General features: G+C 34.8%; 1 protein-coding gene across 7 annotated transcripts in view; it reads left to right on the top strand.

Annotated features, from left to right (window-relative positions):
* Nucleotides 1-26,999, top strand: part of LOC143246409 (partitioning defective 3 homolog) — a 122,426-nt gene that overhangs the window by 35,322 nt on the left and 60,105 nt on the right. For 5 of the 7 annotated variants that reach the window (XM_076493068.1, XM_076493065.1, XM_076493062.1 and 2 more), the window contains exon 2: nt 24,389-24,493. In XM_076493068.1, the coding sequence (XP_076349183.1) occupies nt 24,389-24,493 (105 nt within the window). Of the gene's footprint in view, nt 1-17,502; nt 17,656-18,998; nt 19,041-24,388; nt 24,494-26,999 lie in introns of those variants that run through there. The other 2 variants (XM_076493063.1, XM_076493066.1) reach the window with 2 other exon arrangements.

Genomic DNA, 26,999 nt, shown 5'->3' with positions numbered 1-26,999 from the left:
TATTACAATTTACTGCAGAAAGGGTTGTTTTTTTTTAAAATGTAAATATTGAAAGCTAATGTAAGGAAAAAAAAACGTCGTACAATGGCTTTCAGTATCAGTAATCTGTCTCGAACGTAAAATGCTTTAATTTGTTTTGTATAAAACCTGAGTAATTATGTATTCTGTATCCACCCGCCTATCTAATTTAAACTGTCATACATGACATTAAAATGGATAAAATAATTCGTTTTGAATCTGAAATACATGGGATATTCCAATGGTAATTAGTTATTAGCTAATTGATTTACACACAGTTGGATCACAAATATTCATAAAAAGGTGTTATGATCTAACCTCCTCGTTGATTGTAAGATTATGTTCACTGTGACGCGTTACTATCAAGTTATCTAACGGTAACATTATTTATTTATTTTAAATAGTAACTCTTTAATTTTTATAATGTTTCCCGTGGAGAATAATAAATGTTGTTTTACTATAGTTACGTCTTATTTTCTACAGTCTATACCAGGGGTTCTTAACCAGGGGTGCGAAGATGATTCCCAAGGGGTGCGAGGATGCCCATGAATAATTAAAGCAAATCTATATTTTTACATAAAAGTATGCTTTATATTTTTATATTTAAGTTTCCAGGGGGTGCGAGAAATGATTACTGGTTTGAAAGGGGTGCAAACACTGAAAAAGGTTAAGAACCACTGGTCTATACCAACAGTCATTTTCTGTTGTTCAATGTTGGAGAAAATAGCTGAATAAGTAATAGGAAGATGGTATTTCTAGTAATTTAGAAATGTGAAAAGTATAATTATTTTAATTGTTTAACTTTTCTGACACACACACACACACACACACACACACACACATACATATTTGTAAGTAAAAACGTGTTTGGTAAAAATATGATAATTGACAGATTCAACCATTATATCACCCTCCGTCAAAAATATTTTATATCTGTTGCATGTTTGTTAAAATAGTTGTTTCTGGTTCAGGAACCAAGAATTAACACATTCCTTTTTAAATTTACATCACCTACCCAAATAGTTACGGGATGCATATACCAACTGCCGTTTTTGCTTTCATAAATACTGGGTTGCAATACTTCTTTATTTCCCCTCGATCTTTATTATTGTTGGTTTCCCTAGACGTCTGGCACACCGACAGCTGCAACCAATCTGATGCTCTCCATTGTCCAATCAGCAGGTAGCTCACTTCAGCTGTGTAGTTTGAATTTTAAGCGGTAAAGAGACGGCGTTGCTGGTTGGCATGTGTAACTTATATTGGCAGCGATCTCCCGGACGGTTTGTTTAAACAATCAATGCTTTAGAATCCCTTGCATGAGTCTAATTTTAAAAACACGTGCTTGCTACGTCTGAAGCAGAACAGAGCTACTAATAAGCGCTGGCGATTCTTCATGTTCGAGCACTTAATCAAAATTGTTAATTTTTGTGTTGATTCTCGGAAATGGACAGGAATTCGAGAGTATAATAGATTTTCCATTATAGCAGCTATAGAAAAACAACAACATCGAGAGAGAACTCGTTTTACCACACACGTTGCAAGTATGAAATTCAGGGAAGGGTTTCTATTCCGTATGGCTTTGTATTAGGGGTTTTATTTTTACATGTTTAACCATCTGTTTATTGGAACTGTTAGAGTTGCGTCCTAAAAGTTTAGCTTAACACGAGGTTATGGATGTCTTTGTGTATACAACCAACCTTCAATATCAGTCCTACGCGTTGTCGTTCGGCGTTGTGGATTTTTTAGAATTGTCAAACAAGTCTGTCCTTGGGCTTGATACTTCCTAAGTAAAATAATACCATATAATTCGTTAAATGATTCTTTACATATGTCGTGCTTATTAAATTTCCTTATCAAAGAAAAATGTTTCAAACCGGTTTGGACAATACTTCATACGCCAAGTAAAATATCTCGGTGCAAACAGGGACCGCTAACATATAGTTACGCCAGTTTTTTTTTTTTTTTTCGAATTATTTAACGCTTTGTTTTATCATGCTTCGAATACATTCTTATGCACATGCGTACAGAATTTATTGCACGAGTTTTTTCTTTTTTTTTTTATAAAATACAATTGCTTGTGAAATTGTTTTGATGTCGGTCTGCTTCTGCATGTTGTATCTTTGAAATGATTTGAGACATCTGTAAATCTGAATGTAGAAGGAAAAAAGTGATTCGAAAACTTGTAACAGTGGTTAACTTATTGAATTTAGTTATTTGGTAAATTTGCGTAAAGAAGCACAACCTTGTTTGGATTTTAAAGAAGTCTGACGAATTTTCCTGCGGAAATTTCAGTAATTTTTCAAGCCTTGTTCTGTAGAGGAAAGTTCTTCTTTAGAAAACAATGTTTTATTAAGTGTTTATCGTCACTCACCTTTTTGTAAAATACTTTAACCCTATTTTATTTATTTTTGTCCATTACTTGAAAAAGGCCCGGCATGGCTAGGTGGGTTAAGGTGTTCGACTCGTAATCTGAAGGTCGCGGGTTCGAATCTCCGTTGCACCAGACATGCTCGCCCTTTCAGCCGTGGGGACGTTCTAATGTGACGGTCAATCCCACTATTCGTTGATAAGAGTACCCCAACAGTTGTCGGCGGGTGATGATGACTAGCTACCTTCCCTCTAGTCTTACACTGCTAAATTAGGGACGGCTAGCGCAGGTAGCCGTCGTGTAGCTTTGCGCGAAATTCTAAAACAAACAATTATTTAAATATTAGCTTAGTTCTGGACGATGACCATAAAAGGAATAGTGTGACTGACAATTTGAAGATCGGTTAAATCTTTTTATATGCACTGTGCATGGTTGATGATTTTCTTATAACTTATAATTTAACCTTTCATTTATTTTTTTAATAAATAATTCGCTCATTTGAGTTGTATGAAGAGTTCACGTCAAGGAAAATCTCCTATTAAGTGTTTGGTTTTACTATTTGCAAAAATTGTAAACAAAAAAAAAAAAAAAAACTGTGGATTGCGACCTCGTGCTGAGAAATGTTGCATTCCTTTTGAAAACCTGTCGGGCATCATTATTGTAAAATAAATAAATGAAACATTCTCAGAACTAAACCGGTAGTTGGAATGGATATGTGGAGTACCTGCTAAAGACATTTTGTCTTATTTCCTGCATTATCATGTATTTGTAGAGAAATAACTTTGAGAACTCTAATATATTGCAATTTTAATACGTTTTAACAACGTGTGTGTGTGTGTGTGTGTGTAGAAATATATGTTCATGCACATGCACATTATATTCATGTAGTAAATGTCCATAATAAATTTCTAAGAATGTGTTAGTAATCATTGTATTAATATAGCAAAATCGTATTATTTGTAGGGCTATAACAGAACAGTATCCACAAACTTTATAATGGTTGTTTAAATCATTGTCTTTGTTATACATGGATTAGGACAGCGATAAGTCTACAGATTGACAACGCCAAAATCAGGGGCTCAGTTCCCCTCGGTGGACACACTGGATAGCTTGAAGTGACTTTGTTATAAAATACACACACACAGTTACACATGGAAACCACAAAACTATGCATAAGCCTTTTTCTTTATATGAAAACGTCACGTAGTTAAAAACTGTACACTGATGCTTCCTAGGTTCACATGAACCATATTTTCTATTATTGAAGGAACTTTTGCGTTAGTTTTTTTACTGTATGATCCACTAATGACCTGTGATGAATGTAGTTGTGCATTTTTATCTGATGTATGACGTAGATGCTGTGGATTTCTGATGCGTGCTATCATTCCGTTTTTCATAGTTTTGTATTATAAATTATAACTTTTATCCGTTGCATTTTTCTTTTCCCAATAATGCAGCCGCTCATTCACTATAATCAGCATCTAATATGATTTAATCACACGTATTCACTTGGTCTAATGACGTTTATTATTCAAGAACACGTGAACGCTAACATAAATTTATTTTTATTTTTCCAAGAAAGAGTACAGCTGGATTATTAGCTGTTACTGATTAGATAGTTAATTTTTTTGTTTGGAAAATAAATATATAATTCACAAAAATAAATAAAACGATAATTATTCATCTGTAACAAAGTTTTGTAATGGTATATTCACGAGGGCAACTATAGTGTAATTGTGAATTAAAGGTGGTTTACTTATGATATAGGCCCGGCATGACCAGGTGGGTTGAGGCTTGCGACTCGTAATCTGAGGGTCGCGGGTTCGCATCCCATTCGCGCCAAACATGCTCGCCCTTTCAGCCGTCGGGGCGTTATATTGTGACGGTCAATCCCACTATTCACTGGTAAAAGAGTAACCCAAGAGTTGGCGGTGGGTGGTGATGACTAGCTGCCTTCCCTCTAGTCTTACACTGCTAAATTAGGGACGGCTAGCGCAGATAGCCCTCGAGTAGTTTTGCGCGAAATTCAAAAACAAACAAACTAATATCTTACTTCATATCTCTCTCTCTCTCTCTCTCTCTCTCTGTTATGCCTTGTTTTACGCTTATGCTATTTGTTGTAAACCTTTTAGGTTTCGATGTCATAACCGGCCCGTTTTGGCTAACTCAGTGAATTAGTTTGTGGCATTTGAAATACTCGAATTTAAAGTTGAAAAGTCAAAGGCTGTTAATATATTCAGTTTAAGTAATTCTAATCGTGAAAATTATAAGAAACTTTGTTTAGGAACCGTTGAGCGGTATCCCGTTGTAAATTTTTTGGAACTTTCGGTAACCGTTTGCGGCACATAACTTTTAATTTTAAAATGTATATTAATTTCTCTACACGACTTCATAAGCTTGAAAGTGGAAGTGAACATTTCTTCTACTATAAAACACTAATGCTTATAACCAGTCCGAATAATTTATAATTGTCTCTGTTGACGAGATCAATGATTTCCTGGTGGGTCAGCGGTCAGTTTATGAACTTGCAATGCTGGAATCCCGGGTTTGATTCCCTGTGATGGACAGAGGGCCTATTCTGTATATGAGTTAAAACAAATAAACGCTTAGAAAAACAAAAACATCACAGTCTTACAAACTTAACAAATACTAATATTACTAAAGTTAAAAAAAACAAACTTCCATGATCAGACTCGCATAAATCAAAGGAATAGGGTATGTGTAGTGAAAAAAAAGTGTTATTACCGCACAAAATCCAAGCACTTTCAACGTATTCAGTATAATCCGCACAAATGTTCGAATACAATTTATCAAACCTCTATAGTTGAACATCAGTCAAAAAGTTTAGTAAACACATGATTCTTCACCTGGTGATGAGCACATGGAACTGAATCTGCATGACGTTACAAAATAAAATTCGTGAATAAATATAGATTTTGTGTGTCCTATTGTACATCTTAACTGTTTTTTTACACTTTTGCACTGAGGGACAGTTTGGAGTGGTCGTAACCAGGAGAAGAGTCATTTTGTTGCTAGTTTCTAGTGGAGTCTGACATGGCCTTGTGATGAGGGCGTTGGACTCGCTACTGCGGGTCAGAGGGACGAAAACCGTCGCTGAATATGCTTGCCCTTTTAGCCATGGGAGATGTCATGATGTTACGATTAATCCTTCTACACCCATAGCCGTGAATCTAACCTAGTTATTGGTCTCGAACTAAATCTTGCAACATAAGTCAGAGAAGCAGAAAAACTATGGGCAATGAATGCTACAAAAACTACAAAACAACTTCATTTGTTTCATGAGATTATGTTGGGCAACTTTTCCCTGTGATATTCAAGTACCCCATCGGCAATGATATTTGAATAGGGTTAACAGAGGTATGTCATATCAGATGGTCTAAGACCCCACATTCTGAAGAAATGTAATTCAGGACACACTATGTTGAATGATGAATCTTCTGTTGATCAAGATGTGAAACAGTTGGTTGTGCTTATTAAGTATTCATTAGAACTACAAAATTAGATTGTTTTGTGGCCATTAAGTTTGGTCACGATAAAGGAAAACAAGTATCAGAAAAACAACATGCATTTCCTAAAGGAAGATAACCAGCCCTCCGAGGTTATTAGGTAATGGTCCAAACGTTAACAAAGCCACATGGAATTAATTTAGTGACGTCGTGAATTAAAATCTCTGTGAAAGTTTTCCTTCCACCTCCTGCAACCTTTATGTCGTACATAAGCATTCAGAAGTGGCTTAAATGCATACAAAACGCTGTGTAAAAAACTTGCCTTTAATATCCATAGATTTTTCTAAAATATGCCTTGTGAAACAGAGGAAAAACGAATTGAACTGGAATACGTCTTGAACACATGCCTGTTCTTGAGACACAAGAAAACAGGTGGCTGATCCTTGTACTTGAAAGGAATTCGGCTGTTCTTTGCTGATCTGGAAATATAAGAGCCAGTTAGAAGTTTATTGTAAAGACAAACTTGATCAGTAGAAGACACCTGTTTCAGGTAGGAGACAGTTCTTTATGATTATTAGACGTATCTCAAGACAACGAACTTCTGGAAACTTGACGTGTCTGCATCAGTTTCTTCGAGTGAAGGACGCAGGGTTGAGACCTTGCATAAAACTTGTACCATGCTGTGTGAAAGCTGAAGGTAAGTCTCACTGCAGATAAATGGAAACACGTTATATGGAGATCGTTCCTGAAGATTTGGTAGGTTCCTTCACACTGATGAAAAGACACATGGAACAAAAGTTCATCTTCCCATTGAACATCGCTGAAGAAGGATCTGTATTTACAATTCTTTCAACTTTTTCACACTAACCAGGGTTTAAATACATGGTTCTACTGCAACTCATCAAGTTATGCGTAACCCTGTATATGTCCCCCCCATGGTATGTCTGCAGGCTCGCACCGCTAGGAACTGGGTTTCGATACCCGTGGTGGTCAGAGCATAGGTAGCCTATTGTGTAGCTTTGTGCTTAATTGCAATCAATCAATCAGCCCTGTCAGTTGGAAATATATATGCTGAAAGATTACTGTCAGAAAACTCAACAACACTGTTTCCAAGTGTACCACCTCTCTAATTGTCTTCTTCGTGAGAACTGGAATAAAAAACATAAAACATACCTGAACAAGATATTGGAATATTATTGATTACAATAACTTCTCTTTACGGGTAGTTTTACTTATTTGTAAATAATGTTGTCATCCAGTGTTTTAAGCAACTGCCCTACCCTATATTATTCCTATATTTTCATTCAGTTTCCCACATATATATTTACTTGGAATCTGGTGGGAGGTCTGCTTGTGATTTCAGCAGGACGTCGCCGCCGCATTAGATATCAGGTAATAGTGACAGATGGGTAGGGCGTTATGGGCTAGTGGCACGGCGCCCTGCACGCTCTTCTGATCTGACATCCACTATACTTTTTCTTTTAAGAACTTATCAAACACTTGGTGTTTGCTACATATTCAAACAACCTAGAAGGTTCGAAGCACAGGGCAACTGATCGTGGTATAAACGGTTCACATTTCGAGCAGCTGTCAAGGCAGGGCTGGGGAAAATCAATGTGATGCGTGGCTTTCACATCACCATGTGTGTGTGCGTGTGCGTCCATATAATTTCACGACTTATATTTTGTCAGAAAATTTTGTCCAGTCTTATCATTGCATTTAATTTTTTTCTTCATCTATATGCACACCCGATAATAAATTTTTATACCAGTAAGTCTTAAGATATGTGTTTCAAGAGTATTTCGAGTAATATTTAACCTGTGAATAGTACTGGAGCTTAAATTTCCGATTCGTTCGCTCCTTTTACACATCTATAAGTAGAGATGGTTAACTTGTGTATAAAAAAAGAGAGAGAAAAAATTGTTGAACCTGAAATACATTAAAAATGTAAAATAAAGATGCAAAAATATTTCGTCACATAAGTCGATATGTAACAACAATAATCAGGAACGTAATGAAAGTGATTTTATCAGTGTGGATGAAATATTATATTGAATTGGTTGGATTTCTGATAGTTTTCAGTTGCATCTGCCATGGCCAAGTAGTTAGGAAGCGCTTGACTCGTAATATTAGGGTCGCAGGTTCGAATCTCCGTCACACCAAACATGCTCGCCCTTTCAGCCGTGGGGTGCGTTATTACGTGATGGTCAATCCCACTATTTATTGAGAAAATAGTAACTCGAGAGTTGACAGCGGGTGGAGATGTCTAGCTGCCTTTACTCTCGTCTCAAACTGCTAAATTAGGTACGGCAAGCGCAGATAGCCTTTATATTGCTTTCGCGGAATTAAAAAACAAACATCTGGCATACAACTTTTCACTTGATTTCTTCATCTTTAAAGAATCCTGCCATTAACTACGAATAATAAAATGTATTAAGTAAATGAAAAAAACATTATTTTTCATGTTGCTTTTTAATGGCCAAATACAATCTTAAACATCCAGCTAAGTGTGCGTATTTCACTGTTTTGAACACTGGCAAAAATCTTTTAATTTCTTTGAAAAGACATAATTAAAATTATTAGCAGAGCCGTTAGTTTGTTTCAGAAATTCACGTAAAACTACACGAGGGCTATATGCGCTAGCCGTACCTAATTTAGCAGTTTAAGACTAGAGGAAAGGCAGCTAGTTATCACCACTCACCCCCAATTCTTGAGTTACTATTTTACCACCGACTAGTGGGGTTGATCGTAACATTATACCATCCCTACGCCTGTAAGGGCGAGCATATTTGGTGTGACTGGGATTTGAATTCGTGACCCTCATATTACGAATCCAGCACCCTAACCACCTGGCCATGCCGGGTCCGTTAATAGAACTGACGGTAAAGTTTACGTAACTTAAATAAACTTTACATTTTAAAGGGAGAAAAAAAAATACGAACGTTAAAATATTCTCGAGTTTGGAAAAATTTGTATACTGAACACAAACTAAGAAATAGACAGGGTATTTGTGGTCGGTCATCTGTGTAAAATTAGTTTGTGAACCGTAAGTACTCTTATTTTAATGCGTCTGTTGTAGCGAGCGATCATATGTATATTATGTGTCGAGATCTAAAACCAGTTTTATGTGGCCCACCCAATTTTCCCCACCTATAGGAATAACCTCAGTGTATCAAGTTTTAGTTCAGACTTCTTTTTATAAATCCACTATTCGGGTATTCCTGTTTGAATTAGCTTTAGAACAATAATTTTGAACAAACCAAGTAAATATGAAAGTTGTCTGCAATCTGAAGCTTATGTGACAACGTTTGTGTATGTGTTTGGAGGTCTGGGAATAAGTTGAGATATTTATATTTTTCGTGCTGTGTAAGACGTGCTGATTCTTTTATTTTGGGAGTTTTCCCATATTTTTCGTAAATACGTAAATTCACAACCCCGTGTTTTAAACAAGCGTTCACACCATCTACAACTTGTATTAGAGGTATGTGTTTAGATTGACATTATTCTTTAAAAAATTAATTTCAAATTGTCTCTAGAAGCTTGGTAATTTACGCTCGTAACGTATCAAGCCGAACGCTGTAGAGATTAGTTTAATTTCGTAACGTGTTTACATCATCGAAGTTCTCAGAATGGTTTTATGTTTTTTCTTTCACTTTTGAATTTCTCGCAAAGCTATACGAGGGCTATCTGCGCTAGCCATCCCTAATTCTGAGGGTATATACCAAGTTTGGTGACAATCTGTCCATCGGTTCGCTCAGACTTTTGTCAAGTATTGATGTACATATGTATTATAATAGTAAACTTTATGAGTTTTGACAGAATTCATCATTTTTTCAATACGTTTATCCTAATGCTGGGTTGGAAGTTGTTAGGAATAGCCAGGACCGCGTGAAGTTTGAAAAATATGTTAGTTCTACACGATCTGCTAGAATAGGTAAAATATACAGCACGAACTCATGAACATAACGTGCAACTCCCGCTCAGAAAGCTAACTTTAATAATATATAGATTATTGTTGACTGTAGTAAGTTTCTGCATTGTGGTGTTTTACATTCATATATATATATATATATATATATAGAGCTGATGCAATTGCTAAATGATTTGCTGTAGTACTAGCGAAATCTGTTTCTTTTGTTGTGATGAGTTCCCTGATGAGATTGGTTCTAAATGCAAACAAAAGATGGCAGTTCTATGCAACCAGCAGTATTCATTTGATTTTACTCCAAATACACACCCCCAATGGCACAATGGAATACGTGCAGACTACAAACGCTAGAATCCGGGTTTCGATACTCTTGGTGGGCAGAACACAGATAGCTCGTTTGTACTTAATTATAAACGAACGAATAAACTAAATAAAAGCTTTAACAATTATTTTTAGATTCGTGATTTACGTACAGTTACTGTACAACGTAAGTTGAAGACAGTTGTGAATAATTTAGTATTTTGTAAAGAACTAAAGGAGATTCCCCCTGTTATGTAACACGTAAAACTTGGTTATTGTCGGATAAGCAGAGTATAGTATTTATGGTTACAACGTTTCGCCAGTTTAAACCTTGTTTTATTCAAGTATCGTACTTTAAGTAATACGGTTTAAAGGTTTAAATAACTACATTTCCAAGGTTTTTCATATAATTTTGTATATTTTGTCTAAGTTCAAAATACAATAATGCTCCTATTTTACTCCTACTTAAGTTTTATAAAGTAACACCAAATGTAAGAAAACTCATCAAAGGGTAATAACATCGTTTACAGTAGAACTGTGATCTTTTTAACACTACTCATAAAAGTGGATACTACATTTGAAACTGTCACATCAGTGAAATTGGTCAACACCACTGTTTTGGGTTATCATGTAATGAATAAGAACCAGAAGAAAGAAGAACGAGTAATCCAAAGTTTTTGCTGTGACATTTACAGACATTCCCAAAACTTGTGGCTTATTAAGTAGACATTGTTATAAAAGGAAAAACTGTAAAGTTCTAGTGACCTGTGAAGGAGATATTTAAAACACCATTTCAATGAACAATCCTGACCATCCAAACATAGGTATTGCTACTGCCTTCCTGATATTAGCAATGCGCAACAACGACAGGGCCTGGCATAGCCAGGTGGTTAGAGCACTCGACTAGCAATCTGCGGGTTCGAATCTCCGTCGCACCAAAACTGCTCGCCCTTGCGGTGATGACCAATCTCACTATTCATTGGTTAAATAATAGCCCAATAGTTGGCGGCTGTTGGTGATGACTAGTTGCTTTTCCTCTCGGCTTTCGCTGCTACACCAAAGATGGCGAGCACGGATAGATAGCCCTTGTGTAGCTTTGCTCAAAGCAAACTAAAGATTGAAAATTATCGACTTTTTTTTTGTTATTCATTACCGACATAGTCCACCTACTACATCATTTAGTAATTTTAATTTTTTACCTTCTATAACAGTCGCAATGAAGAAGTGGCCAAAATAAACACATGAATTCATGCATTTAATGATTAAATTGCATAGGAGGTTCTAGCGCTTATTAGTAGGTTTAATTACAATATTCATGTTTTGTGTGTGTGACACACATATTATGAAGGACCCTTTAATCAACAAAGTCAAGTAACCACAAGTAGTTTGGTTCATGAGTTGTTTAGAATCGCTTTGTTAAATTTATTTAAGAATTCGACAGGAATCTTGGTGGACTCGTTGACGATTGTAGGGTTAGAACTTGCACTTTTATACAGACATAATAGTGAAGGGAAAATTTTGAATATCAGTTAAGATTTGAGTTTGTGATTCATAACAGTGAATGTGGATGCGTCCGCTAGACTATGGAGGTGACTCCAGCCGAGTTAGAAGGGTTAGTATTCATCCCAAACTACATCTCTTCCAGATGATAAAATATTGCTGTTCTTTTGTTTCTAAACTGTCTTAGATCATATTAAATCATCAGCCTCCATTCAATTTTACATAAAGAGAAATAAGTAGTGAAAAAAGTAGTAAAATTAGTTTATTCTTGTTGAATGGACAATATGTATATTTATAAACAAAAGAGGAGCAACACTGATAGATATGAACCGGAACTACAGTTTGTTAACCGTAACAACTTTTTAGTATTTTATGAACATTAAAAAAAAAAGTTTAATGTTGGCATGCTCTACAGCCACTAGATTAAACGTAGTCATTATGGGATACATTTTGAAACGAACCTTTACAATTTTATGTATTTAGTGGGTTACTGTTCGTTAAATAAGAAGGCGTTTAAGCGTTAATTATATAGATGCAGCTCCCAGTGGCACAGCGGTATATCTGTGGTCCTATAAAGCAAGAAATCAGGTTTCGATACTTGTGATGGCCATCTAGTGATAGCCCGTTGTGTAGCTTTGTGTTTAACTACAAACAAACATATACTGGTGACTGAGGGTCGTTCAATAAATTCCTAATCGTTTAATCAACTTAAGAAGGTTTGCGCCCCTGGTTTTAAGACCCTAGAGGTACGTCAAAGCCCGAAGTGAGGGAATGTCATAATGGTGTAAGATAGTATATCCTTGGCAGCTGGGACTCAAATCCTACTTAAGATGGAATTTTATTTGAACTCATTTTAGAACAACCTATCACGTGTACTAAATTAATTGTATTCAAAGTGTGTTCAAAACTGTTATCTTTTGCCATATTGATTTTTTTTTGCTGTATAAAAGTCAATTTGTAAGCGGACTAACGCAGTGTGTTCTGGTTTCAGTCAAGAGTAAAAAAATACAAATATTTCAGAAAATAGTTTTACTAAATGAACAACACTAAAAAAAACAATCTTGTGTACGAAAAGCATTTAACATTCTGTGAACATTTTGAGAAATGTGACTAGTATGAACAGTGAATTCCTGTTTCCATAATAGATTTAGAACCCAACTGTAATTTCCTGAACATTTATCTCCTTATGGCTAATCAAACTCGAGTAACACAGGTGAACGTTTACACTAACATAGGTCTATTTTCAACTTAACCTACGTACAAATCACGAATATGTCCAGTCCAGACCGTCTTCTCACCAGCTGGACTCGAGAACCAAAAGGCAACAATCACGGTTATTCCAGAATGCACTGAGCCAAGACTGTCTTTTCACCCGCTGAATACAAGAACCAAAAGGCAACAGTTACGATGATTCCAGAATGCATTGAGCTAAGACTGTTTTTTCACCCGCCGAACACAAGAATCAAAAGGCAACAATCACGATTATTCCATAATATAATTTTTAATTTTATTCACGTACATCTGCGTGATTTTCTCTGCATCATCTTCAACATTTAGTGCCACAAAGCAAGGCCTAGTCAGACAAGATTTCAGGAGAATATGATAAATATACTATGTAACCACGCCCATCAGCCAAACATGTAACACACAGTTGTAAAACATAGCAGCGAATGCTCATGTCATAAGAGAGCGCATTGGCTGTAAAATTTTTACAAATAAAAAAAAGTAAATATCACAGTATAAAAATAAGAAGCAGGACATTCCCATATTTTATTTTCGTGTAACGATGCTATCTTGCTCCACCTGTAAGTTGAACCAATGAAAACCGCGTCACCTTGAACGGCCTCAAGCTATCTGTTTACCTGTGCAGGTAGCATTAGGTAGGTCACGTAGCAAGACAAGATGCCTCCAGGTACTTGTCTAAGTCACTAGCATACATTTGCTGAGTGGGTGGAAGCATGTTTTGGGCGAAGCCATTGTTGGATGTTTGCAGTGTAACTTCATCTGTTGGGACCGTCTAAAGGAAGCACGATGCGTCTCTCATAAGTTCACAATTTTTAATGAAGCATATTTAAATGTAGGTTAAGACAGTTGTATCCATACTCATTTGCTATTGTGTGTTCCTTCCTTCATTAAAATTGGTTAAATCGCTCAGCTTGCAATCTGAGTGTCACAGATTAGTATCCCCGGTACCGAGCATGCTTGTCCAAATGTGGGGCTTTGTATATTGATGATCGATTCTACTATTAGCCCAAGAGTTTGCGATGGGTGATGATTACTAGTTCACTTCCCTCTAGTCTTTCATTACTGAATTAGGGATGGTGAGCGCAGATATTCCTCATGTAGCTTTGCGCGAAATTCAAACCAAACCAAAACCATTTGCAGTTGTTTTTTCACGTGACTTATTGGATTCTCGTGTCTTACAGTAAGCATGTATTGTAATTAAGTTGAAAAGCCCATTGTTGTGCAAGTACCAGGTTAATAAAAGACACTAAAATTATATTATATATTTAGTGCTTTTACCAGGGAAATCTACGAACAACATTCTCAACAGTACCATTTGTGACAGGAAAAACGAAAACATTAAGACTAAAATGTTAAGGTTTCATAACAGAAAAATTAAATATAACTTCTACAAAATTATCATATTTGTAACAACACTGTTATACTGTTGTTGTTTTGAATTAAGCACAAAGCTACACAATGGGGGCTATCTGTGCTCTGCCCACCACGGGTATCGAAACCCAGTTTTTAGCGTTGTAAGTCCGCAGACATACCGCTGAGCCACTGGGGGGCCACTGTTATACTGACCATTTGTTAACAGTTTTAACAGATATTGTAATAGTTTCTGATTTTTTTTGTCGTCGTTGGATGACTCCACTTGTCATCAGTTTTATTTTCAGAATTGGTACTTTAACTTTTCTATTCGCACACGTTTCCTGATGAAATACTGTGCACACAGCAATAAAATTATTTAAACAATGCACTGATGAACAGAGAAACGTACATGATCGTAATCAAACATGAGAAACCTACTTTGGTGCATAATAAAGGGACAAAATGATCGTCATCAAACAGGAAATGTCCCTTGATGACTTCAGATGATTTAATAATTTAAAGTAGTTTCATATATTTTAATTCGTTTTTGTGTTACATGCATTTAAACATTCGCGATAAACTGCAATTACGAATATGCGAATACGAAATTCGATCCCTGCAACTGTTGTTGAAGCGATACATGCAGTTGATGTCTGTTGATCAAACAGGTACCAATGGAGCTAAATTTTGAAAATAATACACTGACTCTTTGGTCAGTAACATTGTTGAAATTTGCAGAAGCCAGAGGAGAGTTATTCAAAGCACACACATTAATCAAAAACATTGTGTCTTGGCAACGTCTTAACTCCTTTAAAAGTGACAGAACATGAGATAAAAAGTGACTATGTCCATCGCAATAAGGTATTGTGGTGATTGGTGATTAAACTTAGGATAAAAAGTTGTCGTGTTTAATATGAAGGTGCTGTGGCGGCAGAATATGGGATATAAAGTCATTACGTGTTTCCCATCAAGGTACTCTGGTGTCAGAACTTGAAATAGGATATCATGTGTATCCCGTCAAGGTACTGTGGTGTCAGAACTTGAACTAAAAAGTGATCATTGCATTTCAGTAAGGTATACTTTATTAACCTAATTTGGAATAAAAGTCGTATGTATTCCATTAGTGTACCGTATCATTGATATTTCTAATGCGAATTTGAATAATTTTCAAATATTTTATATAACCTTAGTAATGTACAGTGACTTTCAAAATATGTCTGCTTCTTGTTAAAAGATTAACAATATGAAGATAATAATAACTATATGCGTTGCGACAGCGTAGCCGTTAACGAGAGAACGTAGGATATTTTTGTATATTTCAAATTTGACCATATGCATCTCGATGGTTTTAGGGTAATACAAAGTAAGAGATACTGTATTCGCGCACATCTTTCACCGCATGTGTGTTTCGTCTTTACTCATAAGAAAACAATAAATGATCGTATTTATTCCCGTTTACATCGTGATATCAATATCTTTCTAATGTTACCCAATAGTAAAAAATAAATAAACGAATTTAATCGTTTCTTCCACTTTTATTTGCAAGAGATGCATTTTAGGAATATTTTCGAAGAGTTCTTTCAGTGTTTCTTATTTAAACGTCCCATAACCACTGTAATAGAATCTGTATAGCTATGTTCTGGGGGTCGGGGGAAAATAAGTATAGGAGAAAAGCGTTAAATAAAGACCACACTTTCTTGAGTTTATCGATAATTAAATGTTGTTGTGGTACTTAGCATGCTAAAGCGTCATTTATACAAGATGGTCCTTTATGCAGAAGATGGTTATTGATCAAGAAGTAGCCAGTCCTTTTGTCTAAGACACGCATGCTTGCGTGCACATCTACTCGTTTACAAATTTTCGTGACAAGTGACCCGTGAAATGCTCGTGGGCGTGGAGAGAGCGGTCAACTCTTCACTGCTGTTACAAGCAAGAGATTTTTGTAGCTTTGTTGTTTCTTTTTTTTGCTCCATACCCCATGTAAACAAGTTTAACTGGACAGTTTTATCGGTTATTGAAAAATACACATTTTCTTTTTAAATATATAAGAATGTCTGTTTCAACGAATGAATATATCTGATAGTAATTTAAATGGCGGGTTTCGGTTTATAGGCAAAATTATTGTCGTATACCGAGTCACTGTTTTTCTATAACTACGTCTATTATCAGTTATCAAGAGTTATTATATTTCTTGTAACTTACAGGATGCCGTAGTTAATTATGTTGATGGCAATTAAGTTACTGAATCAGTTTTCTTTTGTTATTTGTGCGTGTTTCTTAATAATTCAGTTCTTGATAAGATAATATACAAGGTTTAAAATTGATGGTGTTTATAATGGGGATTCGAAAATTGTTCAAATGTTTTTTAGAACTATAATAAAACACACTTGACCTTCAATAACGTGTCTACTTTGTGTTAAAGAGATTAACAATATTAGATAAGTGATAAACTGTTCTATACTGTTGTTTCATACAGTTATCTCATAAGAATGAAATCTCAGTAGTTTAGATTAACGCATTAAATTAAAGCTAATTTATAAAGAAAATCTTAAAAATTTTAAAAGAACGTGTTTACGTCTTCTCTACACGTATATATGTCCTTCGTGCTGTCCTCGTAAACTGAACCTTATACTAAACTGCAGGACTGTAGGAATGGTGACCTAAAACTGCAGCGTTGTACAATGTGTGCCATTACATCGTGTATTTGAAGCAATAACATAATTTTATCCACATAACAGAACTGCTAGAAACTGCTGTTATTAGAATGCTTCTCCTGTATAAGTACAGCTGTTACGTTGACATTCATCTCTTAGTGTATTAGAGCACTGTTAGCGCAAACGTGAAGTGCGTTATAACACGCATCATCTTAAAATAGTTTGACTTGTAAATTATTTAATTAATGAAACTTCCGTAGTCCTTATGGTAACATACCGACTTGGTCACGGCTTCTCACGAGTTTGATACGTGACTAAAGCACTGATCATTTATTAAGCCGTTCTCGTTTTACTCAAACATAAATAAATAGAATGAGGTCACTAGTGTGTTGCAGCTACTACAAACAAGCGTGACCCTGTAGGAGGTATAACTCTGTATTAAAGTCGTCCTTCAAAGTGCCGAACGTCTACTAAAAATGTGTCGCTTTGCTGGATATGCTTCATTTTGTATTTTGTAGTGTATGAGACACCTCTAAGGGTCCTGGCGTACTCAGCGCCCTTGAACTATTTCGTCAGGTGTTGCTACCTAGTTCGTTAGGATGTATTTGGTTTGCAACTTTTTTCAAGTCCGTTTGTTTGTTTGTTTCTTTGTTTGTGTTTTAGAGAGAGTGCATAAGTAATTGGATCAGGCGAAACTGTAGAATATTAATTACTGTAAGTTACGATACAACCTTTCCACCAATGGACAATACTCTTGGTAGAATAATGAAGAAAATTGGAAAACGTGACGTCGGGAAAGGCCTACAACGTTACTTTTCTATGGTAGGTAGCAGGTTCTGTGCAATATACACGTTCTGAAGAAACGGATGCTGTTAGTTCCTGGTTTTGAAACTTGTTGAACTGGTACTGCATTTTGATGGAATGAATGTCGTTAATTCGGGTTTTAAAACTTCTGTTTACTGATACTGAAACCTGGTGGAACGGATGCTGTTAAATTCTGGTTTTTAAACTTATTGAACTGGTACTGTATTCTGACGGAACGCCCCCCCCTCGCTAGTACAGCGGTAAGTTTACGGATATACAACGCTAAAATCAGGGGTTCGATTCCCCTCAATGGGCTTAGCAGATAGCCCGATGTGGCTTTGCTATAATAAAAACACACACAAAAAAAACATTGACGGAACGAATATTGTTAATTCGGGTTTAAAACTTCTGTTGAAGTGGCACTGAAAGTTGGTGGAACGAATACTGTTAAGTTGGGCTGATGTGATTATAAGTAAGATATATTACTCGTAAATGCATAACCTAATAAGTACGCGATACATTTATAAGTAATATATTTACACACACACACACAGATATACATTTTAAGATAAATTAGTTTACTAAACGCAAACATCTTCTAATTACTTTTTTGTGATTTTGTTATTACATTTCTTGGAGAAACAGAAACAAGGTTGATTTACTGAATTTGTTTTCTTGGGTATTAATGGCTCGATAAGAGGGTAAGTGGACAAAACCAGATAAGGATAACAGGAACACTATATCTAACCTTTAGAATAATAATGAAAATGGATCAGTGCCACAATTGGTTGTACGTAACTCGACTGGGGGTAAAACTTAAAGTAAAGTCAAAACCACTAGTTAGATGCATGGATATCTTTAAGGTTGAGTTATAACTACCGACCGTTAGGTGGGCAACCAATCAGCAGCACCAACCGCTTATACGGCTACTCTTCAACCAATAAGAAATTCACACTGAAATCAAAATACTCAGGTATCAATAAAAGTAAGCCTTCAATAACCTTGTGTAAACGTAATTAAGTTCGATAATTTCTCAACGATCAGTGTTATTAATTAATAATAAACTTACTGCTGTTTGCATGACTACTGTAATCAGATAGGTACAGTGATTGAAAACTAATGAAGTTTTTGTTGTTGTTGGAATTGTATTAAACAAATATAGAAAAACTAGTATGTGTTTCCTGCCCGATAGAAGAAAGAAAAATGCAAACTGGTTATGGAAACCGGATATATTGATGTGAACTGTAACACATACAAATTGCTGCCGTTGACTTTGTATAGCACAATGAGCACATGTTGATTATTTTATATGTCAGTTTATATTTAAAGCTACAGAACTCTGAGGTGCACCATGAGAGAAAGAAAATGAAAAACAAATGAGGGGGAGTAATAATCAATCAATCGTAAGTTTTATCCTTTTAGAAGGTTAACAAAAAATATGGCCAGTTCAGAATATCGGGTTAAAACAGGACGAACTGTGATACTGTTAAGGTATAGGGAGGGGGTCAAATGGAGACAATTCGTCCTGTCCCATCTAATTTTTTAAAATAGTTTCCCTTGGGTAACTTTGGTTTAAAACATTCTTGTCTATTTAAAAAGGAAATATAATGCGCTGTGAATTCTACAGTATTAATACAGGGTGTTGGGAAAGTCACTGTGCAGTTTTGTAATCATATTTTATTCCGTCTATTTCAAGCCAGCAACTGACAGCGGTGTTTAGAAACAAAATAAGAAGGATCCAGGCCTGTATTGATGCCAACGGGGGTCACTTTCAACATTGTTTATAATTGTCATTCATATTTACCTCCTGTATTTTATATTGAAACATGTCTGTTAATAAATATATAAGTGCACAGTGACTTTCCGAAAACGCTGTATTTTAGGTATATGCTTTCTTTGCTTAAACTCGGAGTCATCCGACTAAGCACTAGATGGAGCCACATTGGCGTTTAAAATATTTGTGGTTTAACAAAAAATAAATTGCTCAGCATATAAATCTGATAGTTAAATTCCTTAAATGATTTATTTTTGTTGGCGTCGAGCCTTGTTCCGTGTGTGTGTGTGTGTGTATGTGTATATATGTAATTCTATATTGAAATAACGAGGACTTTGGATATAATTTTTTAAGAACTAACGACAATACTTAATTTTTTAAAAGCGTGATACTCTTTTCATCACTTTCTACATTTTGATACTCGATTGATATTTTTTATATAGATGTTTCTTGTTTTTAAATTTACAGACAGGAAGTTATGAAACATTGGGCATAGGATCTTGGCACCAACTTACGATTGGGTTTCTTCATTTATTTTTCCAAATAAGTGTGAGAGTTATTAAAACTAAAGAAAAGATCTCGGTTAATTTATACAATGGAATTTTTTCTTTTGAACTTGCTTGATGTGAACTATTGGAAAAAATGGTTTATGTATTATCTACAATTGTCTTTTCACCTTTGGATTTTAGGAACAATGCCTTATATTGGAACTCTGTAAATTTTGTGTAAGCCACAATTAAAACTGTAACCTTTTGGTAACTTTCATGATATAAAACCTTTTTCAAACGTTTATGTTCAATACGAGCTGTAAAAGTTGATAAATAGCCTAAAATGATTATCAAATTTACTTTTATGTATGTATGTTCGCGGTTGACAAGAGTATCTGGTTATATAAGTGAGTATTATGGATAATATTTGGTCTTCTTGTCTGTCTAAGTTTTAAGTAAACATGTCCAGTTCGGTATGTTTTATATTTGAGAAAATCGATACCGTATTTTAGGTCATGGCAACTGTTTAATTCGACGATGTGTTTTAAATGTAGATGCATTGAAACATGTGTCTTTCGCATGAGTGACAATTACGTCACAGATATTTTGGTCAGATAAGCAAATATGTATATGGAATAGTAAGCTATTTGCACGTGATTTCTTTTAATGGGTTTATAAGGCTTTAAAATAAGCATATGGGGTTTCGATGTAATAGAAGTGTCTGTAGTGTTTAACTGAGTATCAGATGAAAAAAACAGAAAATTATATATAGTAATTAATCACATTGATTCTGAGTGATTTTACACGTATATTTTTGTTGTTAACAATAATTGTTTATACTATATAAATGTTATTCTTCAAAACTCTCAGCCACCCCTCTTTCAGTTTCATTCTTTCTTCATCTCTGAGATGATATCTTTTTTTACCGGATGTTTGGCGCAGATAGCCTGGTTGCTTTGCGCCATTAAATACTAAACCAACCAACCAACATCTTTAATTTTAAATAAATATGTCTCGTCTATAAAAGAGTTTACCCAATTATTCGTCAACGTTGATGTGGGGTGAGGTTTATTTCCTAAGCCCTTGTTTGTTTAAAATTATTTAAGAAAGAGTAGATTGCGTCACTACCTCAGTAATATACTGTAAAAGTTTTGAAAAAATAATAATTCTGGAAAACAAACCCCCTCCCTCGTACGCCCATGGAGTTAGATTCCCCGATTCCCCAATGTTACGTGTAACTATCTCGATTTCCGTGTTTTTTCGAGTAATGATTTTGTTTAATATTGGAAAGAATATAATACGTGCAGTCACGAGGTATTTATACCTCAGTAATGTACTGTAAGAATTTTGAGAGAATATTAACATCAGCAAACAAATTCCCATTCCACGAGTCCCTCGGTGAACACAGAAGATAGCCCGATGTGGCTTTAATAAAACCACATCCATCTCATGACAATAAGATCCGACTCTTCTACTTTCCCAAAGTTACGTATAATCATCTCAATTTTTGTGTTTTTTGAGTAATTTTGGTTCGGTCTGTTTTATTTTTATTATTATTGTATTCTTTTCATTTTGTGTATTCCCTAGTCCTTAATTTCTGGCAGACGAAACCATAGCATAGTGTGCTGTTTGTCAGAAACACAATGTTATTCTTTAAAGCTCTGGATTATTTTATAATCTGGAATCTTCTAGAAGTGTTTATCATGCAGGCGACTGCAGATCGGAAAATCCAAGGCTCATTTCTGTGATGACATTGAGCATTACACTTTCAGCTATGGACATGTGATAAAAATGACAGTCAATATGGTTATTTGATTCAAAGCCAGACACAGCCTACTTGATGACGTATGCTGTTAAATGGCTGTCTTCATTCTGGTCAGTACTTCAAAATTAGGAATCAATATATCAGGCCATCCCATAAGTAATGCCTAAAAATATAATACAGAAGGTGCATCATCATTTCTGTCTTTGTAGAAGGCTTTAATGACTAAAATATCTAGTAGGACGTGTATAAAAATGTTCAGACAAATAAAAGAAACTAACCCAACTCCACTTTTTCAAATCATTAATCAAATAAACCCTCAAGAAGATGGATGTGTCTGAGGAGCATATTAGGCTTATAATGCTTTATGAGTTTAAAAAGACAATAGTGCAGCAGAAACTACACGAGACATTCAAGGTGTTTAATGTGTTGAGTCTCAATGAAAGAAAATGTCGAAGGTGGTTTCAGAAGTTCAGGTGGCTACAGCTAATGTGATGCGCCACGTTCAGGTTGTCCTATTGAGTTTAATGATGACTTGCTGCTGAGTGCACTTGATGAAGATTGTGCTGTAACAGTTGAAGTACTAGTGCAGAAGCTTAATTCAATCCATTAAACAGTTCACCATTATCTGCAACAGCTTGGAAAGGTGTTAAAACTTGGAAAATGGGTCCCCCATGATTTGACAGAAGCTAACTTTAGAGCAAGAGTGGACATTTGCACTTCTCTACACTTTTGTGAACATAACTCACCTTTTTTGGACAGGTTAGTGATTGGAGATGAAAAATGGATATTTTATAAAAATGTTAAGCACTGCAAACAATGGTGCAGGTAAACTGGTTAAAGCACAGCCCATAATGGACTTCCACCCGAGAAAAGTTAAGAGCTTGATGGGATATTGTTGGTGTGATCCACTTTGAGTTGCTGCCACTCAGTGTAATGATTACATCAGACTTCTATTGTCAACAGTTAGAGCGCTTGAATGTTGCACTGAAAGAAAAGAAGCCTGCTTTGATCAGTCATAAAAGTGTTGTGTTACATCAGGATAATGTATGTACCCATACAGCAAGGATCAGTATGTACCCATACAGCAAGGATCACAAAGGTGTTGTGTTAAAGGATAATGTTTGTACCCATACAGCAAGGATCACAAAGGTGTTGTGTTAAAGGATAATGTTTGTACCCATACAGCAAGGATCACAAAGGTGTTGTGTTAAAGGATAATGTTTGTACCCATACAGCAAGGATCACAAAGGTGTTGTGTTACATCAGGATAATGTATGTACCCATACAGCAAGGATCACGTCTGCAAAGACTGAAGAACTAGACTGGGAAAAACTTCCACATCCTCATTATTCTCCAGGCCTTGCCCCTTCTGATTATCATCTATTCTGAAGTTTGCAGAACTATTTTGATCTAAATGAACTTGGAACACATGAAGATGTCAAAACTACCCTCTCTACATTCTTTTCCTCCAAACCACAAGAATTTTATAGAAGTGACATTCAGAAGCTTGTGAAAGGTTGTCAGGAAGTAATTAATAATAATGGAACATACATTATTGATTAAATAACATTAAAGCATTTGAAATCCTTTCTCTTTTTCTGAATGTAAAATCGGACATTACTTAAGGGATGACCTGATATTTAAATTTTAGATATCTGACATGGTTGTTTAGCTGCTATAAAGGTTTAATTGGTTGATATATCTACTGCTAAGATTGAGAGATTGGATTCCATGTGTCTTTTATTCAAGTCTTGAGGCTACTTACGACTGTTGGGACAACTTAGATTTTTATGCATCGTTGGTGATTCTTGGGCAAATGTATTGATGGTACCCATTTTCTCTCCATGGGATTATTCCTAATTTAGTGATGAAAGACTAATGGCAAATAGTCAACACCACCACCCACTGCCAACCATAGGGCTACTCTTTTATCAGTGAATCTTTTAATAGTGAATAAACTTAAGATGCAAGACCATAAAGTTAATTGACAAGTTTAGATTAAGACCTAGAGGAAACAAGATCTGTATGTTTATTTGTGCACTTATTTTTTGTCATGAAATGCAATGGACATACACAGAAACTTGAAACGATGCTGTTATATTTTCATGAGCTGAAACTCATAAAAAATTTTTGTTGTAGAAATATTGTGTGTTAACTGAGGAAAGGTACTGATTATAAGTAATTCAAATAGCATGGAAAATAATACAGTATTTAGTCATTTGAATAGACTCAATGAGAAATAAGTTTTCATTTACTTGGTTTGGTTTGTTTTGAATTTTGCACAAAGCTACACAAAGGCTATCTGTGCTAGTTGTCCCTAATTTTGCAGTGTAAGACTAGAGGTAAGGCAGCCAGTCATCACCACCCACTGCCAACTCTTGGACTATTATCAACAAATAGTGGGATTGACTGTCACATTATAATGCCCTCATGGCAAGCATGTTTGGTGTGACAGGGATTTGCACACACAACCCTCAGATTATGAGTCAAGTGTTTTAACCCCCTGGCCATGCCAGGCCATTTCATTATTTGTACATGGAGTTTTAGTAGCGTAATGTATTTTAAAACAAGTACTCAAATTATGTGACTGTGTACTTTGATATATTGCAGAGTATAAGTAACCCTATCTCTTAATTTGACAGACTAAAATTTGTGAAAGTTTCTATAACATATTTATTTGTAGTTTTTTACCTTTATTGTTAAGTTTTCTTTCTTTCTTTCAAGTCACCAGATGCCTGGGTAACCATTCACAATCTCAAACTGTCAAGTGATGGTGGCATCCTTGACCGTGATGACAAGTTGAATGATGTCGCAGATGATAGGGAACAGGTAAATATTTACAATGTGTAAATATGTGTAAATTATAATAAAATTATGATACACTAAATAAATAAAAATATGTTGTTTTAGAAAGTACGGAAAAATTTACCAATAAGAAAATTTAAATCAGTTACCTGTGATTTAGCTTAACACGATTTTCAAAGATGATACTGCTGTATGGATTATGAAAAGTAAAAACTAAGTGATATGATTAACACTTATTCTAATGATCAATATGCCTGATTCTCTAATTTATTTGTATTAGCTGATATTTTTTACTTTTTTTTTACCAAAAATCTATTCTGAAGTCAAATCTATTAAATTACAAAGATGGCATCAAAGTGAATCCAAATTTAAGAATGCATTTGTGCTAGCACATATAAATGTTTTTTATTGAGCTTATTTTTTCTTCAAAAGTAAACAAGCTAATTTAGAATTACCATCTCAAAATTAAATTCCTTGGTATAATTATTTCTGTAACATTGATAAACGTAAAAGAAATCAAAAAAATCATAGCTCTGAAACTGCCAAGACAAAAATATAATACATTTTATCCATATGAAATAGCAGAATCTCAAATTAGCCTGAGGGTTTTCTTCACATAAAAGTATACAATTTGCTGAATCATTGAGTCTAATTGTCATTTCAGAACTGACTTATTTATCATTTTTATCCATAGATTGGGTTATGTTATATGTGATGGTCAATTCCACTATTTGATGGTAGAAAAGTAGCCCAAGAGTAGTCAGTGGGTGGTGATGACTAGCTGTCTTCCCTCTAGTCTTACATTACTAAATTTGGGATGGATAGCAAAGATAGCACTTGTGTAGCTTTGTGCAAAAATTGAAAACAAAAAAACAATAATTGTACTGATGAAAGTTTTGTTCTTTACTGCAATCCTTAAATTTGAAAAAAGTTAAGGATTCCAAACCAATATATGATTTTTAACTAAAGGAACAACCAAAGTCAAAATTCAAAGAATTATATTGTTATTGATATTGATATTTTTCATATTGTCTGCAAAAGAATAATTTATCAAAGTTCTACAGAAACCTTGGTAGGAACAGTATGAATGATTAAATTTGTTATTATGACATGACACAAAATATACCCCTAAATCTTATTCTTGTTTTGATTAAATTTTCTTATTATGACATGACACAAAATATGCCCCTAAATTTTGTTCTAATCTTGATTAAATTTTGTTATTACATGATGCAAAATATACCCCTAAATTTTGTTCTTGTCTTGATTAAGTTTTACTATTACATGATGCAAAATATGCCCCTAAATTTTGTTCTTGTCTTGATTAAATTTTATTGTGACATGATGCAAAATATGCCCCTAAATTTTGTTCTTGTCTTGATTAAATTTTGTTATATGACATAATACAAAATATTCTCCTAAATCTTATTCTTGTCTTGATTACCTTACAGAGATAAAAAGTAACAAATAAAGCATTATTTATGTGTTAACATCTTTACTGTGTTCAAGCTAGGTCATAAAACGTTTCCTGTATGAAAGAGGTGAAAAAAAGAGAAACTGAATATGTGATAAACAAAAAGGAAGAATTTCAGGATGTGCCAAATCTTAGGAGCCAAATGGATAAATGCATTTTGGCTTTTATAACTCCTTCCTTTTCTGGTAAATTGGATAAATCAAGTATTATGTGACACACTCATTTGTATAGGTTAGATTTCCTAATTACCAACAATAATCTCCTTTAAAAGTTTTGAAATGGATTGTAGTACTAAATTCACATTTAACTATGTATGCCATGATATCTCATTACTAACAGGCTTAAAAATGTTTTATCATTGAACTTGTTTCATAAAATTGTATATAATGTATTATTAATTTAATGAATAGCAATTGAAATGCAGAGTTAGGATAAACATAAACGTAGCTACGTGTATATACTTTATATATCAGCTTTCTAAACTGGACATGTTAACAAATGTACTTGTATATATTTATACTGGAATTTCATTCATTCCAGTAAGACAGTGGTAAGTTTTTTGATTCATAATGCAAAAATCAGGGGTTCAATTCCCTTCTGTGGACACAGGAGATAGTCTGGTATGGCTTTACTATAAGAAAACACGTTCACACTAATTCATTCCTTCAGCATGCTTGTGCCCAGTAATGATTCAAAACTGACCTTTTCTTCAATGAAACAGTTTCTATCAGTGAATTTTATATCATCATGGTAGCTATTGTACTGATGGGATTGAAACCAGTTGGGAAAGTCTGATGTGTCTTCTGTGAATTTAATATTTATGATTAGTGTTATTGCAGTTACCTGTGCAAACACTGAACTTTGTTTAATATAGTGCCTCCCACCCACTCCAAACTACAATCATATAACTTTTGTAGTCTCTTTTCAGTTTAATTACTAGCACGACAAGATTGTTAGTAATATATACATGCAATAAAGTATATAAATATATATCACCAATTACTTTGTTTTAAGAAACAGTGGAATGGAACACACTCATTTCTAAAGTAAACTTTA

Source organism: Tachypleus tridentatus, chromosome 3 (genome assembly GCF_004210375.1).
Source record: "Tachypleus tridentatus isolate NWPU-2018 chromosome 3, ASM421037v1, whole genome shotgun sequence".
NCBI classification, from domain to species: Eukaryota; Metazoa; Arthropoda; class Merostomata; order Xiphosura; family Limulidae; genus Tachypleus; species Tachypleus tridentatus.
Note: the sequence above shows the minus strand (reverse complement) of the source record. Positions and strands in the feature narration are given on the sequence as shown.